We start from the raw sequence: 15,706 nt of genomic DNA, 5'->3' as shown, positions 1-15,706 counted from the left end.
TTTTATTACTTCAAAGCTGGAATGCTCAGTTAGCCTCTTGGGTTTTTATCAAATCTATAGCTTTAAGCTCTTCAGATGATACGGACTGAGGCTGAAGTTAAATCCCCTGCAGTGCACCCACTCTTTAATTGACAGAATCTCCTCAGCAACATTAGGAGGGCAAGTGTTTTATTTTTCTTATTATTAAGCTTATTTTCAGGAACAGTGCATATAAATAATAACACAAAAGTCACATGTTTAAAACAGTTATCGTGGTGTAAACCATGTCAATCAGGTTAAATTAAAAAATAGACAGATAGATATAACCATAAACATCAGTGGGATGCTAAAAAAGGGTCTGTAATGGCAAGTCGGCGTATCACATTTATCTAGGATTTACTAGAATATACTATTAAAAGCAAAAATGTCAGTTTCTTTTTTTTTCTTTCGATGAATTTGTATTAAATTATAATAGTTAATGACAATAGCTTGATTAATAGTACAAACATGATATGTCCAGTGAGGTTTCAGACCTTCACCCCCTCTCACATCTAATTGGTACAGTCCTAATCCCGCTGTACAGTCATCCACTGTGGATGGTCGAGCAGTTAGCTGACACCTCTGATTCGCTGCTGGGCCCCATCGTGATCCATCCACTTTATCCATTAATGTGTGTGTGTGTGTGTGTGTGTGTTCGTGTGCGTGTGCGTGTGAGTGTGAATGTGCACGCTCCAGCCTGTCTAAGCAATTTGTCTTTCTACTCCTCTGTTCTTTCTCCTGGGCTAATTGGCAGGCAGGTAAACAACATGGCAGCTTGTTGTTTTGACACTTTGGCGAGATGCCTTCATATATACGGAACCAGTCAAAATTCATTCACGCGATCACTCCAGGCTGTGTAATCGGGGATTTCCCTTTGCATGGATTCTCATCAGCCATGTGGTGTTGTGATGTTGTATCCTCTGGTGTTCAGACTGTGCATGACTTAGCAGGAAGAGAAGCCCTCCTACTGAGCTTAGCCCAACATGATGGTGTACAGTTGCCTGGTTACATGTGTAACTAGCAGAGCTGGTTGAATGTCTGCGTGTTTGACTCCCACTCAAATTAGAGGATGGATACTGGGGGACAGAATTAAAGGGAGAGAATGTGTGCCATCAGGAATCATGTGGACCGGGCAGATATTTAACAAGCTCCAGACTGTTACTCTGTTCTCAAAGTGTAACTGAAGATCTCCAACACACCAGATGCACGACTCAATGATATCTTGTATAATAATATCATTAGATACTCATCAATAACTGCTGCATCACTGCAAACATCTCATCACAAACCAGTAGGAACCAGTTTGTCTGCTTGCCGGCTCTGGATGCTTGGTACATGGTTACAGTCGTGATTACACATGAGTGGACAAATGTCTGTGCTGCAGACCTGTGATTTGGGAAAACTGGAAATAAGACAGCTGCACAAATATGAACAAAATAAGCCAAAATAAGCAATAAAAAATTATATTGCAATAGTGAACTGATTATATTTGATAGATTTGGGTGGTATTTCAATCAATAGTAATCAAAGATGACAAGCCCTTTTTGAATTGGTTTTCATTTACACATCCAAGATCTGGGGAGAGAGCCACAATAGCTGAGTAACACTGATACACACATCAAATAACAAATTAAAACCAAACTTTCCACAAAATGTTTTACTCGTAACATTGTGACAAGAACAACATCTTTGCAAAACTTTGACTTTGGGTAGAATGTTAACCTGAAGAGTGAGTAAAGGGAAGAGAGTAAAGAAAAACCACAAAACCACAGAGAGTTTAGTTTCAATCTGTAGCTGCTGTCAAATAAAACATGAGGGGAACACAAAGTTTGTAGTAAACTCACACCCACACAGTATGTAGTGCACAGTGCATTTCACTTTGTATAGTCTCAGCAACACAGACCTATATTATATATTAGATGCTGCAGTCTAACAACACGATTCACAAGATATCACTAAAGCTACAGTTGTGTATTCAAAATCATATTCTGTCCTAAATCAAACATATCAGAGACATGTAGGAGATTAAATGGAGTCGAGCAGTGAGGAGGATTTTGTGTTCCTTTCCCCTCTTGAATAAAGAATGGTAAAACATTGGGTTCATCCAAATCCCCAGACGCCTTCAGGGACCAGACGAATCTCATCCACTGATCTGAAAACTGAAATGACGGTCAACAGATAAACATGACGGACACAACTTGAGGTCGTATATATTTTGAACAAAAAATACAGACTTGATGTGCAAAGACCTTTAGTGTTTCCCAGCTTTTATTGGGTTCTGTGTCTTTGTCTTCTGGTTTCTTTTTCCTTTCTTTCCTTTTCTTCATTGTGGTCAGTTTGGGGATGTGAATATAACGCCAACATAGTGACTGCATGCATGTGTTTGCTACGTGCACATTTAGTTTATCCTGCAAAGTGAGTCCTTGGACTCGCAGCAGCCAGAAAGCCATTACAGGATAGTAGGGATGCAGATAAATGCCTGGATGGGTCATTCTACACTGTTTAGTTACACTTCAGCCACAGTAATGACTCACTCCTTCTTTGTTCTATGTGTAATGTGCCGGTGCAATGCTCACGCTTCTTTCATATAAGTACAAAACTAGTTCATTCAGTCCTTCTGGAGCACAGGTTGTGTATCATTTGTCACCATCGTGCCAGTTACTGGTGTGTGTGTGTGTCTGTGACAGAGTGATAGAGAAGTGATTGTGTGTTATTTACAGCACGGGGCTGCCTTTAGCGGGAACCTCAGCACTTGAGAGTAATAGCGAGGCGGACAGAATCTAAAAATGCCACGGCTGAGTGAGCGGGGCTTATGAAGAAGAAGAAGAAGAAGAAGGAGCAGAGTCTGTCTCCGCTGTCAGGGCTGCCTCTCGGTCTCGGGGATGAAACATTAGGCCTTTATAAGCAAACGGAAAGTAATCCATCTGAGACCAGACAGCTAATTTAAAGTGACGGCTCGAACAAGGGGAATTTTATATCAGATATCGAACATTTGATCTGTGGTGAGTCGGTGCGATGTAAAGTGTGTGAAACGGTTATAATGAGATTGGGGATGGATTGTTTGGGGCGTAATCAAAATAGAGGGGAAAAAAACTAAGATCATTTGGGCTCATGAGGGATTAGTATTATAGTTTGAAAAATGCCAGAAACTGTTTTGTTGACTAATTAAAATGAATTGAAATGCTGAGCAGCGTTCAGACCTTAAACATAAACAAACTGCACTTCACTATTTGGGGGGATTTTCTCTAACAGGCAGATGTTACAATGCCCCTGTCTCTTATTATCTCTGTCTCAGAGAATGGCACACGTATAGATGTTCACCCCTCCACAAATCCTGCCTGCAAACAGCCGTCCCACTCTCTCTCTGTCTCTCTGTGCACCCGCTCTGTCTTTTCCTCTCGCATATACAAACAGTCTCCGAGGACCATTACACATCCAACACTGTCTGCACACAAACTCTGGCTCAATTCCCGGGTCTTTGGCAGACCATAATGGCAAACTGGTCAGGGAGTCCACTGATCCATCCATCTAGCCATCCTTCCATCCACCTATTCATCCATCCATCCAGCTATCAAAGCTACAAAGTCAACCAATCTACCAGCTAAATTTGTAATTGTGTAGCTCATATTCACAAATGACAGATTTCACAAGGTGAGGAACAACTACTCAAATAAACAGGCGAAGGGATCCCCCTGTCAGGGTGGACAGAAGAGCAACGGATGTTACGCAAATCACATCGACAAAATAACAATGTTTACAACATGCATGAGAAAAGACAGTGTCTATCATACAGAGATGTATCAATGTTTAAGTATTCAAGCTGAAGAAGGTGAAGGGAGCAGCAATGACAACATGTAATGATAAAGGTATTGCCATAAATGGTAGTATATGCGAGGAGGCATACTGTTTTTCTAAGAAATCTAGTTGTCATCATAATCCACAATAAAGATGTGGCCGCAGCCGCAATCCTGGATCTGCGATGACAGAGAGTTAGGAGTCAAGGGAAGAGGTCAAGTCAGAGACCTGTGTTGATGAGACATGAATGTGATGAAGAAGAAGGAGGAGGGAGAAATTGCACGAATCATGCGTCCTCTGACATCTGAAGCCCGGAGCAGCATAACCAAGGCTGCATCCACATGACAACATCTTTATTTTCAAATGCATGAACTCAGCTACAGAATCACCGTGTGTCCACGATACTAAGTTTGGAAACGCAGCGGACTCCATTTTACTATGAAAAGTGAGGGGGCTGCGGTTAAGTCCGGACGGGAAGACACTGAGATGTTTGGAAGCGTTTCCTCTGGCTTCTATCACATGACCCCCTTCAGGAAGCAGCGAGCTCCATTAGCTGCGGACAACGTGGGGAACACAGCATGGAGAATAGATCACAAGCGCTGCTTTAAGGGCTATCAGAGGGACACTTGTGTACGTTAGTGGTCATGTGATATGTGTTTTTAGGCGTGTTAGGATTTGGATTAAAACTGATGAGCAGCCAAAACGCTTGTGTGGACAGAGATCATTTTAGTTTCCAAATGAAAACGTTGTAGTAGGCAGTAGCATGTAGCCTCAGAGCGTGTGGAGTGTGGATCAGCGCTGCAGGGACTTGAATCAGCTGCTTATGACTGTTGCTTGTTATTTACGGTCACTTAAATGAAGTGTATCAATTCCCGAAACAAAATATTCCCCATACTTAACAGATCTCACCAAACAATATCCTGAAAAGCTCTAATCAGCGCTTCCCGCCCTGAAATAAAGACTCAAACGTCTCCAAAGAAATAAAATTAGTTCCTGTTGTAAGTAAGCCCCCAATTAGCGGTACACGCACAAAAGAGATGCGATGACCAATCCTGTATGACTAACACTTAACGCAAAGATTTGCATTTTGGCTGTGGGAGCCGAGCTGTGAGAAATTGACTCCATTGAGTCAAATCTAAAGCTCTGAAGCTGAATCGTGGAGACTTGAATCTGCCTGGATGGCTACTTCTCAGCTGCAGACACTTCTTCTGGGTTGGTCTCTGCCCTTCTATATATAGACACACATTTACATAGGGTATAAAAGAGCATTCACAGTTCTGCTTCTGTTTAATCTGCAAACTCACACTTGTAAAGGCGGCAAATCAAATGCAAACTGCAGTTTAACGACAGAGTTCATCTGCAGGAAAATGCTGCTCTGCTTGTTTATTGTGCCCGGATGCAGAATGGTATATAGGAACCAGGTGCACGATCACCCACACATGGATTCTATCTCACAGACTCACAAAAACACACACACACACACACACACACACACTTTCGTACCAGCCTATTGTCTGTGGGTTCTGCTTCCTGTGTTTTTATAGCACGAATCTCACAGACCTTTCTGTTGCCGCTGAGAGCAGATAGGAGAAGTGAGCACATCAACAGTCTCATTTCACATCGACCCGTCTGCACACGCAGTCGTCTGAACGAGCAGAACAAGATTATCTCATATTATTGATGTGTCTGTTTTATGTCCCGCTGGGTTCTGGGTCACACGGTGGAGACATGCGGAGGAGACACAAGTCTTTGTGAGTACATGACGACTACTGACACAAAGATCTGTGAGGAGACGGTGGCTTTTTAATTTTGTTTTCCTACATGATGAGTGCAGGACCAGACACAGCGAGTAAGACTGCAAATACAAACTCAGGTAATACACTGGAATCCATAGTTCAGGTTTCTGCTTTTCAGTTGATAATATTTAGTTTTTGTGACCTTCAGTCCTGCGTCGTCTTTCTCTCTCTCTGTTTGTAGCAGCTTGAGCACCATTAGTTATTATTTCCCTCTGTAATAAAATAAAATTATGTTCTTTCATTTGACGTCATCTCTGCAACTAACCAAACCGTTTCCACAGCTCCTATGAATCATCCCCTGATGTGTATACGAGCTTGTGCTCACAATTATATTATGAATCATCGCACAAGTGTGCAATCGGCTGTTTGTGTGAATTTGTGCGAGTATTTGTGTGTTGAAGTGTCTTTTCAACTTTTTTCCTGTGCATGCACGTGAATCTCAGTGTCGGTTTAAATCTGTATAGTAAGTGGGTAGAAGGTGTTGGAGCTAATGAGTTAAGACATCCGCACAAACTTAATCCTGCAGGCTAAATGATGAGTGGGAGCTAAAAATAGTCCCTGAAGCTGCAGTAACAAGCGCAGCAGGATATGGTTATCTGGTAGATGATGACGAGGGAGAAAAGACCCCAAGAGAAGGGAGGAAGGAGAGATTAATAAATAAAAGAGGAAGCAGGGAGGGTGGCTTTATGTTCCAAAGAAGACTGGAAAGATTAAAAAAAAGCTCCATCTTAAACGTAGAAAGTGAAATTTCTGAGTGTTTGAAGGGAATCTGAAATAAACCATTCCTGTAACGTGAAGGTTAATAAGTTCATTCATGGATCGAGATGAAAAGAATCTGACTCATATATGGAGCTGATTTCTATGAATGTGTGCGATATGGTGCAGCTTGGTCAGATGTATACACTCTCCTCCTCTTATATGAACCATGTGGTTGAGTCATGTGACTCTCTGGGACCTGTGAGCTGTTTTCATGTCGATTTGATGGAGAAAGGAGGGACAGGTTTACACATTCAGCTGAGCAGACACACACACAGAAACACACACACACACAGACATTCAGCAGGTTCATAGTCATAAGTTGAAATGGTATATATTCTGCAGTGGCTTCCATCACATGATAACACATCACTCCGTACTCACAAAGGTTTGAAAACCAAGAACGTGATTTAAACCAACAATCCTCTCTTTCCCCTCATGTACATCACTCTTGAACATATTTCTTTTTGGAAGAAAATCTTTACTGAGTGTAAGACCATATTTTCTATTATAGTCTATATATGTGTATATATTTAGACTCTAAACAAATAGACAGTGCTGGCTAATAATGGATTTGAGAATTAGATTAGCCAATCTTTCTTCCTCACTCCGTCCGGATCCCCTGTTACTGACCCCTCACAATCTGAACAAAGCCTCCCTGAGGTTTGTAATCTAGTAGAGCACTCTCTACAAGAAACACACACACACACACACACACAAACACACACACACACACACACACACACGCACACTCACATCTATCACTAATGATAAACGTCACACTTACAGCCCTAACAGCCCTTGGAGAATTAGAAAATAAAAGCTCTCTCTCTTTCTCTCCCCCTGTTTGTGTGTGTGTGTGTGTGTGTGTGTGTGTGTGTGTGTGTGTGTGTGTGTGTGTGTGTGTGTGTGAGTGTGAGTGTGAGTGTGCGTGTGCGTGTGCGTGTGTGTGTTGAGTGTGTTGATTGTGTGTAGACCGCCGCTCTCTGATCGGACTGTAGTTAACACTCCTTGAGCAGTGTATTGTTTTGAATTTCTTTTTTTTGATGAATATTGATTTTTTTCTGGTGTTCGTGGAGAAAAAGCAGAGAATGGTCTAGAGGCACTGGTTTGGTTCTGATAAGACACTGTGGATCATCTACTGACTGACCACTGTTACTGGGATCTTATTGGATGCTGCCAAGTAATCAAGAAACGAATGCATTGATTCACGTATGCATTGTAATGCTAGAGAGAAAAGGTTCAGCAGTAACTTTTCCAGGTTCACTTGACCATTGAGAAGATTAATATAAGAGGCAATATTGTAGTCAACACATGTATTTCAAAGGTAATGACAGAAGACCAAAACCCAGCAATGCTTGATCTTACAGACTTAGAATCTGCTCCAATCAGTGGATAGTGCAACATGTTCGACTTATTTTACAGATTGAAAATGAACAGACGTAAATTCATTTCAGAGACTCATCTTTTAAAATCAACAAACCCTAAATGTGACGTGCATTTTGTCAACATTAAACCAAGATACAGGTCTTATCAGACATTTTATATAGTGGCTTGGCTCTTGCCCCAGTAGTTAGTGTCAGTGTGGTCTTATATAACGCTGTGGTCTTTCAGAGGGAGCTGATAGAACTAAAGAGACAGGCTGTCCGAGACTCCAGGCTGCACACGCACACAGGAGCAAGAAGAAGCAGGCACACAATCTGAGAGGCCTCCTCTCTCTGCAGGGTCGATTCTATCGCCCGTCCTCTCATTAAGCTCCTCCCACTGCTGACCTGTCCACACAGACACTTCAAACTGACCAACACAGTCTGCCCCAAAGCTGTGTCTCGGCCAATCAGGATCCAGCAGATGACTTGTTGAAGCCACAAGTAACATCTAAGAAAAGACGGTCAGCGTATTAACTTATCTTTTTTATTTTTATATTCTAAAAATAGATGATTTGCAGAGGTTTTTGTTAAATAATTGCTTATTTTAAATAGTAAGAAAATACAAGAACATTGAATATTGCAAAGCTGATCATCATCTATCAAAGGAACCATTTTAACCTCATGTAGGAAAACTGAGTGACTTTAATCTGTTAATCCAACAAAGATCTACAGCTGAATCTCAGTTCTATGTGACAGCAGGAGGCGAGGCCTGGTTTACTGAAGTGAATGAGACACATGAGGGATGTTTGAGTGACACTTCAGTGAGTGTGAGGTTCACAGGAAACAGTCGTGAGTTATTGAGGCTCAGGAGAATCGCAGGATGTGTTTGAATTGAGCTCATCATCATTCTTCAGTAAAGGTTGTTGCCTAGTAGTTTGTCCTTATGTCTCATGACAGAGTTATTAATATCAGACCACAGCACATTCGATAGAGCCAGCATTTAAATTATTTTATAATTAAAAGATCTAAATTAATCTAAATTAAATTCGTTTTTACTTATTTGCCTGTTGCAAACAGATTTGTATTTGCATTAGTTTGACCTTGAGCCATAGAAGAGTCGTTTTTTTCATTTATTTTGGATGTAACAATGAATATAAATTGGATTCCAGATTCAGAGTGTTTGTAGACATCATTTAGTTTCCTGGAGTTTGCCTCTCTCCACAGCTCTTTGAAGGAACACTGTCAGCAACACATTCTTCATTTCCAAATGAATTGAATTCTTTGACATGGCTCTTTTCTTTTTACGCCACTGCTGCACTTTGTTACAGCTTTTACCTTCTATTGCATATTTGCGTTCCCCCTGTGGCCACATGGGCTGCTGTTAGGCGAAAGTTACAGAGTCTTGCGTTAAAAAAATATGTTCTTCTTTTGTGGTTTGCAGTGGAGCTGGAAGCGGAGCACCCGCAGAGAGTGCCCGGGGCAGAGCAGGGAGGGGTCGCGCCCCCCCAGGTGAAGCTGAAGGAGAGGCAGAAGTTCTTCGAGGAGGCCTTCCAGCAAGACATGGAGCAGTACCTGTCCACGGGCTACCTGCAGATCGCTGAGAGGAGAGGTGAGTGGGGGGGGGGGGGGGGGGGGAGTTAAACTGCTTGAAATGAAGTATTTCTTGTGATCTCATGCCTGCAGAGGGAAAAGGGGACAAAAGCGTTGAGGAGTTATTCAAGAGTGAATGCAAAAAGCCATCCAGCATTCAAACAAATTAATTCCATCGTCTTGATACCATCAACCGAAGCTTTCACACTTCAACTGCATATCAGCAGATTGAGCCATAATGGCTTTCTGCAGCGCGGCTCCACACGCCCGGTGCCGGAGCCATTACTTTGAAAAATGCTACCGTGCCACACCAATGTATTTTCCATACAGATGCTTTTCTCTTCCACTGGGATCGTGACAGAATCCTTTTGCAGTTCACTCCATGCGTTACTTCCAAATGACTTGTGCTGAAATCCCTTTGAGGATGTGCTGAACAGAGGGTCTGCAGCAGAGAGGTGCTGGACTCCTGTAGTAACGTTTGTCATGTGATTCCTCTTCTTCTTGGACTCATCTGTCTTCCCCCCTTAGTCCTCTGGAAACAGCTTATTAGAGCTGATTGTGGAGCAGGAAGGAAGGAGGAGAGATGGAGAGACTTGCTTTCACTGTCACTCACATTTTTTTTGTTTTTTAATTAACGCCCACAGCAAGAACAGGGACTGAGTCGCAGTGAGTGAAATATTCAAGCTTCATTATCCAAAGACGTGTCAGAACCATGTGTGGCCGACATCCATTCATAGTAACAGACATAAAAACAGACAGCGGAGACGTTTACAGTCAGATTTCACACTTGGATGGATGTGATTCACAGGAAGGAAGCAGCTTCCGCAGCAGGCAAATTCAAATTAATCACTTTTTAAATGTGTGAGTGTTTGCAGTGATTAACAGAGGAGGCTGCTAACACTGTTACTGTGCTGGAACACATCTTGACAGCTTGTCAGGAGCCAGACGAATCAGAGAAGAGTGAGTTGGGACCAAAAAGACACAAACAGTAGAGAGGTTGTGTTTGTTGCCGTTTACAACACCTCCGTTTCTGCCCTCGAGACTCAATACGGCCTTGGAGGTTTTAAACTAAAACACCAGCATTTCCAAACTCGTATCCGTACCAACTTAAATAGGGATTATTGTGACCGTCAATACCAATAAGACCAACCAAAACATTGTGACCGCCATTTAAAAAACCTGTCGTGTGCCAAAATGTACATTTCCAAAGCCGGGAACCACACTAGATAAGAGACAGGAGACAATGCTGGCTCAGTGACCTCTCCTGTAGGATTTACCTCCACGGATTCAGGGCCATGCATGTGCAGCTGCTTAGTAGAACGGCCAACACAAGTGCCCTCTTTCTGAAGCGCCCTGTGATCGGTCAGAGTCTCACCCGTCACGCCCCTGATTTCCTCATGGTTGGAAATGGAGCCCAGAGGCAGAAGCCTAGTTTTCCTCTCTGATCACGGTAGATTGAAAGGTTATTCTGGAACCTTTACTCAATGAGAGGATCTGCTGCCTGGCACAGCTTATAAAAGGTTCGAAAGTTGAACCATCCCTGAAGCAGCAGGTTCACCTCGGTCAAAGAGGGGAAGAGAGAATAACCTGAAAGGAGGGAAAAAGCTGTGAGCCACTGAGCACTGTGAAGGCAGTCTCAAGGGTCTTATACATATTCTCTCAAACACACGCACGCACACACACACACACACACACTCACAGGTATGTATTCTCTCTGCAATATCACTGCGGGCAAAACACAGTCCTTCCCAGCAGGGGAACCTTTTAGGCAAGGTCACAGTTGGGCTAAAAGTAGAACATGTCGGAGGCAGTCACACGGAAAAGATGCTCTCAATGCAGTGCTTTCTGAAGGCTCTCACAACACAACCACAGTGTGTCTGTGTGTGTGTGCGTGTCTGTCTTTATTTGTGTTCACGTGCTGGAAACAAGGCCGTCATCTGCGTCTGAAAGGCTGAACAAAAATCCACATCCCTCCGTACAATGTGTGGTGAGTGTGAGTAGCTGCTGCTGCCGGCTGGTAATTGTGAAGCTGACAGGAGAGATGTGGAGACACACACGAGACGAGGATGCTGCACACTGGGAAGTCATTAACGAGCATTAGACCCCAGTTCCTCTAAGATGTGTAGCAGAAAACACACCACAGCTGACTCTGAGAGAAAGAGAAGGGAGGAGAAGAGTGTGTGTGTGTGTGCGTGTGTGTGTGAAGAACTGAGTTAAATACACATCATTTCCATTTCTTCATGCATTTTATTTGTTCAGGGTTTTGTGTTTATTTATTTGTGTTTTTTAAATGTGTAAAATATGCATATTCCATGTATTCCATATAATCCATCTGCACATTCAGAGGAATTCTCAAGGTTATTGCATCTGAAACTTGTGTGTTTCTGTGTATGTGTGTGTGTGTGTGTGTGTGTCTCTCTCTCCACTCTGTTTGAGTGATGATGTGTGTGTTGCAATGTAAAGGATGGGGGGGGGGGGGGGGGCAGTGTCCATATGAAATAATCTTCCCCTTCTTTTCTCTCGCTCTCTTAACTCTTCACTCTGCTCTCCCTCCTCGTGCTGCCCTCCTCTGCTCTCCTCATTTCCTTGAGGTACGGTAGCCAAGGGCATCTCTTCTCCCTGCGGTGCGCCGGCCAATCACCTCCCTCCTTCCTCGTGTGCTTCCAGATCTGCCACCCACCCCGACCCCTCCCCTCTCCTTCCCCCTCCCCCCTCACGCTCCTCTGCCTCCATCCCCGCTGTCGCACTGACTTGGCTGTTTGTGACGCATGCAGCTCATGACGCTGAACATTGGGGGGGGGGGGGGGGGAATCCAGGACTGAAGTAGTTCATGTGGTGGTTGTGTATAATGGTAGTTTTGTGGTGTATATACTGCTTATATTCATATAGTACATTGACACAGTAAAGACCCTGTAACTTTACTTCACTGCTCCACTACATGTCAGAAGGAGAACGGCCCTCAGTAGAGTTCATATCCCACCAAGGCCCAACAGAACCACCATGACACCACATTTTCATGAAAATGTTGAAAGTTGTCGGATCTTACAATGTTAAAGAAAGTGACAAATAAATCCTGCATCCGCCCCCTGGTCCAGATCCAGGCCTAGATGTGACGGATCCTGTCCTGTGGTGGTGATCCTTACTGTAGCCTAATCTGGCTGAAAGATTCATGAATGATTCCCTGGGAAATTGTTGAAAATCAACCACGATACAATAACTGTTAGGTTGAATATAATAAAAATGTCTGTTCAATCTATATACACGTTGCTTCTGTTGCACTTATTGTATTGTTTTGTTGATTACCTCCACCAAAAAGTTGAAATCCCCACCCCTGTCTGTCGAGTGATGGGCCTTTGAGGTGTGTGATCGACTGAGGCTGGTCTCACTGACTCCAGTGGAAGTTGAGGAGATGTGGGGACATATTATTCTGTCTGTGAACACTTTGGCCTAATAGTATTTATAAAACCTTGGAAAAAGGAAAACCTATTAAGAAGTGTATTCCTTCACACATTGCCACCTGCCAGCCCATCTTCTGTGTTCATGCTTCGCTGATGTGCACAACCATATCCATGTCAAAGGCCATCCAGCTTGAATGTGCTCATTTGCTCCTGCTTGGCACGTCCCCTCCTGGACTCAGCTCCTCGCTGCCGACCTGTGAATGCTGCAGTCCTGCGTCCGGCTCCTAACCTGTTGTCCCGTGTTGTCTCCAGAGCCAATAGGAAGCATGTCCTCCATGGAGGTGAACGTGGACATGCTGGAGCAGATGGATTTGATGGACATGTCTGACCACGAGGCTCTGGATGTCTTTCTGCACTCGGGCGGGGAGGACAACAGCGCCACTTCCCCCGTCACAGGTAGGTGGATGCACTCAGGTGACCCTGAGTGAGGGCTGCAGCCGATCCGACCAAACAACACTGGTTTACATCTGAATTCCTCTGAGCGACCCTTCTCCCTCCTCCCTCAGGTCCGGATGTGGAGTCCTTCACCACAGAGATCAGTCTTCAGGTTCCCACCCAGGCCGAGCTCCGCCACAAGCTCTCCTCCCTGTCGTCCACCTGCACCGACTCAGCCAGCCAGGACACGGAGGCCGGGGAGGAGGACGAGGAAGACGAGGAGGAGGAGGAGGCCGAGCAAGAAGGAGGAGGTGGTGGTGTCGGAGGATCCGGGGTAAGAGGAAGGAGAAGAAGGCCGCCGGTGGTGGTGACCCTGGACGAAGAGGAGGTGCACCCCGACATGGCGCTGGTGGACGTGGCGGACCAACACGAGCAGACCAGTAAAGACTGTGAGGAGAGGGGGCTGAAGGTTTGAGGAGCGTGGGACTGGAATCCAACACAAACACACAAACATGCAGAGCTGCCGAATCGCACACTGCACAACATTGGCTTCCGTCTCAAATACCCTTCACATCACAGAGGAGAAAACACGTTGAGGTTCCACTAACTGCCACAAACTGAACTGCCTTAAAGACCACTGGGGTTTCAATTTAGAAATTCAATCTTGTAAAAAAGGTTTGAGTTTCCATAATAATTATAGGATTGAACAAGCACATGAATAGTTTGGCTTTGAACTTAGGAGTCAATGGGAAAATAAGAACTTTAAAATCATCCATGTGTACTTTTCAGGTAACAGCACGTATTGATACTTCTGTTAACATGTTTTCTCTCATGTGGTGATTACTTCTATATATGATTTATTATATAAATTAACAGTCCCTGACTGATTTTTTTTCTGATCAAGATCCATGAATTGTTCTCCGGGTAAAAAAACACCACTGGTTCTCCTCTGACCTGCCGCATCCGGCCCCTGAGGTGTGTGGTAATTTGTCCTGTCGTTTTTGTGTAACGCTGCCAAATAACAAACAGCAGTTAAGCCAGCCCTGCCAGCTTTAAGACATTTAACTATTTTCCAAGTTGCGAAAGTGAACAAATTTTCTAATCGATAAAAGTGCACTTTATGTCGGGCCTGTTTTAAGTTATATGCCTTTGATCACTTGAAGGATCCATTCACCCAAATAAAACCAGTGACCCAGGGTTTGACGTGTCCATGTGCGATTTGTGCTTTATTTCTTTCCAGACACAGTGTCCTGTTGCCGCCAAATAATGTACAGATCTATATTTCTTTTTTTGATATTACAAGTACTGGGCTAATATAATCGTAATTTGGGTGAATTGACTCTTTAATAGAGAGAACGCTGAACAGTTAGAACAGGACTTTATCTGCAGGGGCCACATGGATGATTCTTCTCCTTCCCTGACTTCATGGATAAGCTGAATCCCCATAGCGTCTTGCACTCGCTCCAAGTGGTTCATGTGCAGGATTCTGCAATATTTGAAATGTGCACCACAAATTAGATGAAACCTCTGTGGCAGTGGAGCTGATCAACACGGCAGGCACCTACACATGGTACTGTAAAGGTGAAGGAGCGTCAAGTGCCAGGATAGTGATGGTTTACCACAGACACAAACACACACAGAGTTCCCCTTTGCCATTCCTTGAAACCCCGATATTTCCTTTTGAAGAGGGACCAAATCCATGCACGGACCGTGTGCTATGCTCTGGAAACCACAGAAGGTTTTACTGGTTCCAGATCTCTTTGTTTTTGTACAGAGATGTTGACATTTGTACGATGTGACGCCGTTTCTCTCTCCCTTTCCTTTTTTCCCCTCTACAGTTTCTGACTAGTTGGTAATAAATGTTTCTCCCCTGGCATTGTTTAATTTTTGTCCGAGCGTCTCAGAAACAAGTTAAAGAATGAAATGTGGAGCTGGTAGGAGTCCCTGAGCGCTCACTCTTGATTTATCCTCCTGCTCGAGCTCTTTAAGCTGACACGCACACCCGGCGAGCGAGGGATGGAGGGATGGAGGGGAGAGGGGGTTTGAAATACAACTGTTTTCTCTGTGGGGAGAATATTTCACCGTGTATATACTCATTACAGTTAAATGTTCTTTTTTTTTAACTGAAAAATAAGGAAAAGCAATACGAGTGTGACAATGAGAGTAAACGGATTTTAAAAGCTGAATGTGTCGGTTCATTGTAACGAGTAAATGATCTTTAATTAGGCTGAAGAAGAACTGCAGGATCCTCTGATAGCTTCCATGTGACAGTGTGTGAGAGGAGCTCCTCCAGGATCCTGCGCCTCCTGCTGCTTCCTGTGGAACACGGAAATGTCACGGTTCAGTCGCTTTGCATCTTTTCTATCTGCAGATACTTTTTGTCTCTGCAGGGTCCTGACATGTGTCTTGTTGTAGGAGGGTTCGTTCGCCCAAATCACAACAACACATTTCCTCACTTCCATGGATCTGCTTGACACACGCAGACCACACAACAATCTGATGATGCACTTTTTACATTTGAAACTTTTAACTAATGGATAAAGTTAAGAGC

At 43.8% G+C, this 15,706-nt stretch overlaps 1 protein-coding gene across 5 annotated transcripts in view; it reads left to right on the top strand.

Moving 5' to 3' along the window:
- dtnbp1b (dystrobrevin binding protein 1b) overlaps positions 1-15,029 on the top strand; it is a 60,875-nt gene extending 45,846 nt beyond the window's left edge. For 2 of the 5 annotated variants that reach the window (XM_062410641.1, XM_062410640.1), the window contains exons 2-4: positions 9,174-9,341; positions 13,033-13,176; positions 13,287-15,029. In XM_062410641.1, the coding sequence (XP_062266625.1) occupies positions 9,174-9,341; positions 13,033-13,176; positions 13,287-13,630 (656 nt within the window). In that variant the 3' untranslated portion in view covers positions 13,631-15,029. Of the gene's footprint in view, positions 1-5,418; positions 5,687-9,173; positions 9,342-13,032; positions 13,177-13,286 lie in introns of those variants that run through there. The other 3 variants (XM_062410639.1, XM_062410637.1, XM_062410638.1) reach the window with 3 other exon arrangements.
- The last annotated feature ends 677 nt before the right edge of the window (positions 15,030-15,706 follow it).

The sequence above is a fragment of the Platichthys flesus genome, chromosome 17, assembly GCF_949316205.1.
Source record: "Platichthys flesus chromosome 17, fPlaFle2.1, whole genome shotgun sequence".
NCBI lineage: Eukaryota > Metazoa > Chordata > Actinopteri > Pleuronectiformes > Pleuronectidae > Platichthys > Platichthys flesus.
Note: the sequence above shows the minus strand (reverse complement) of the source record. Positions and strands in the feature narration are given on the sequence as shown.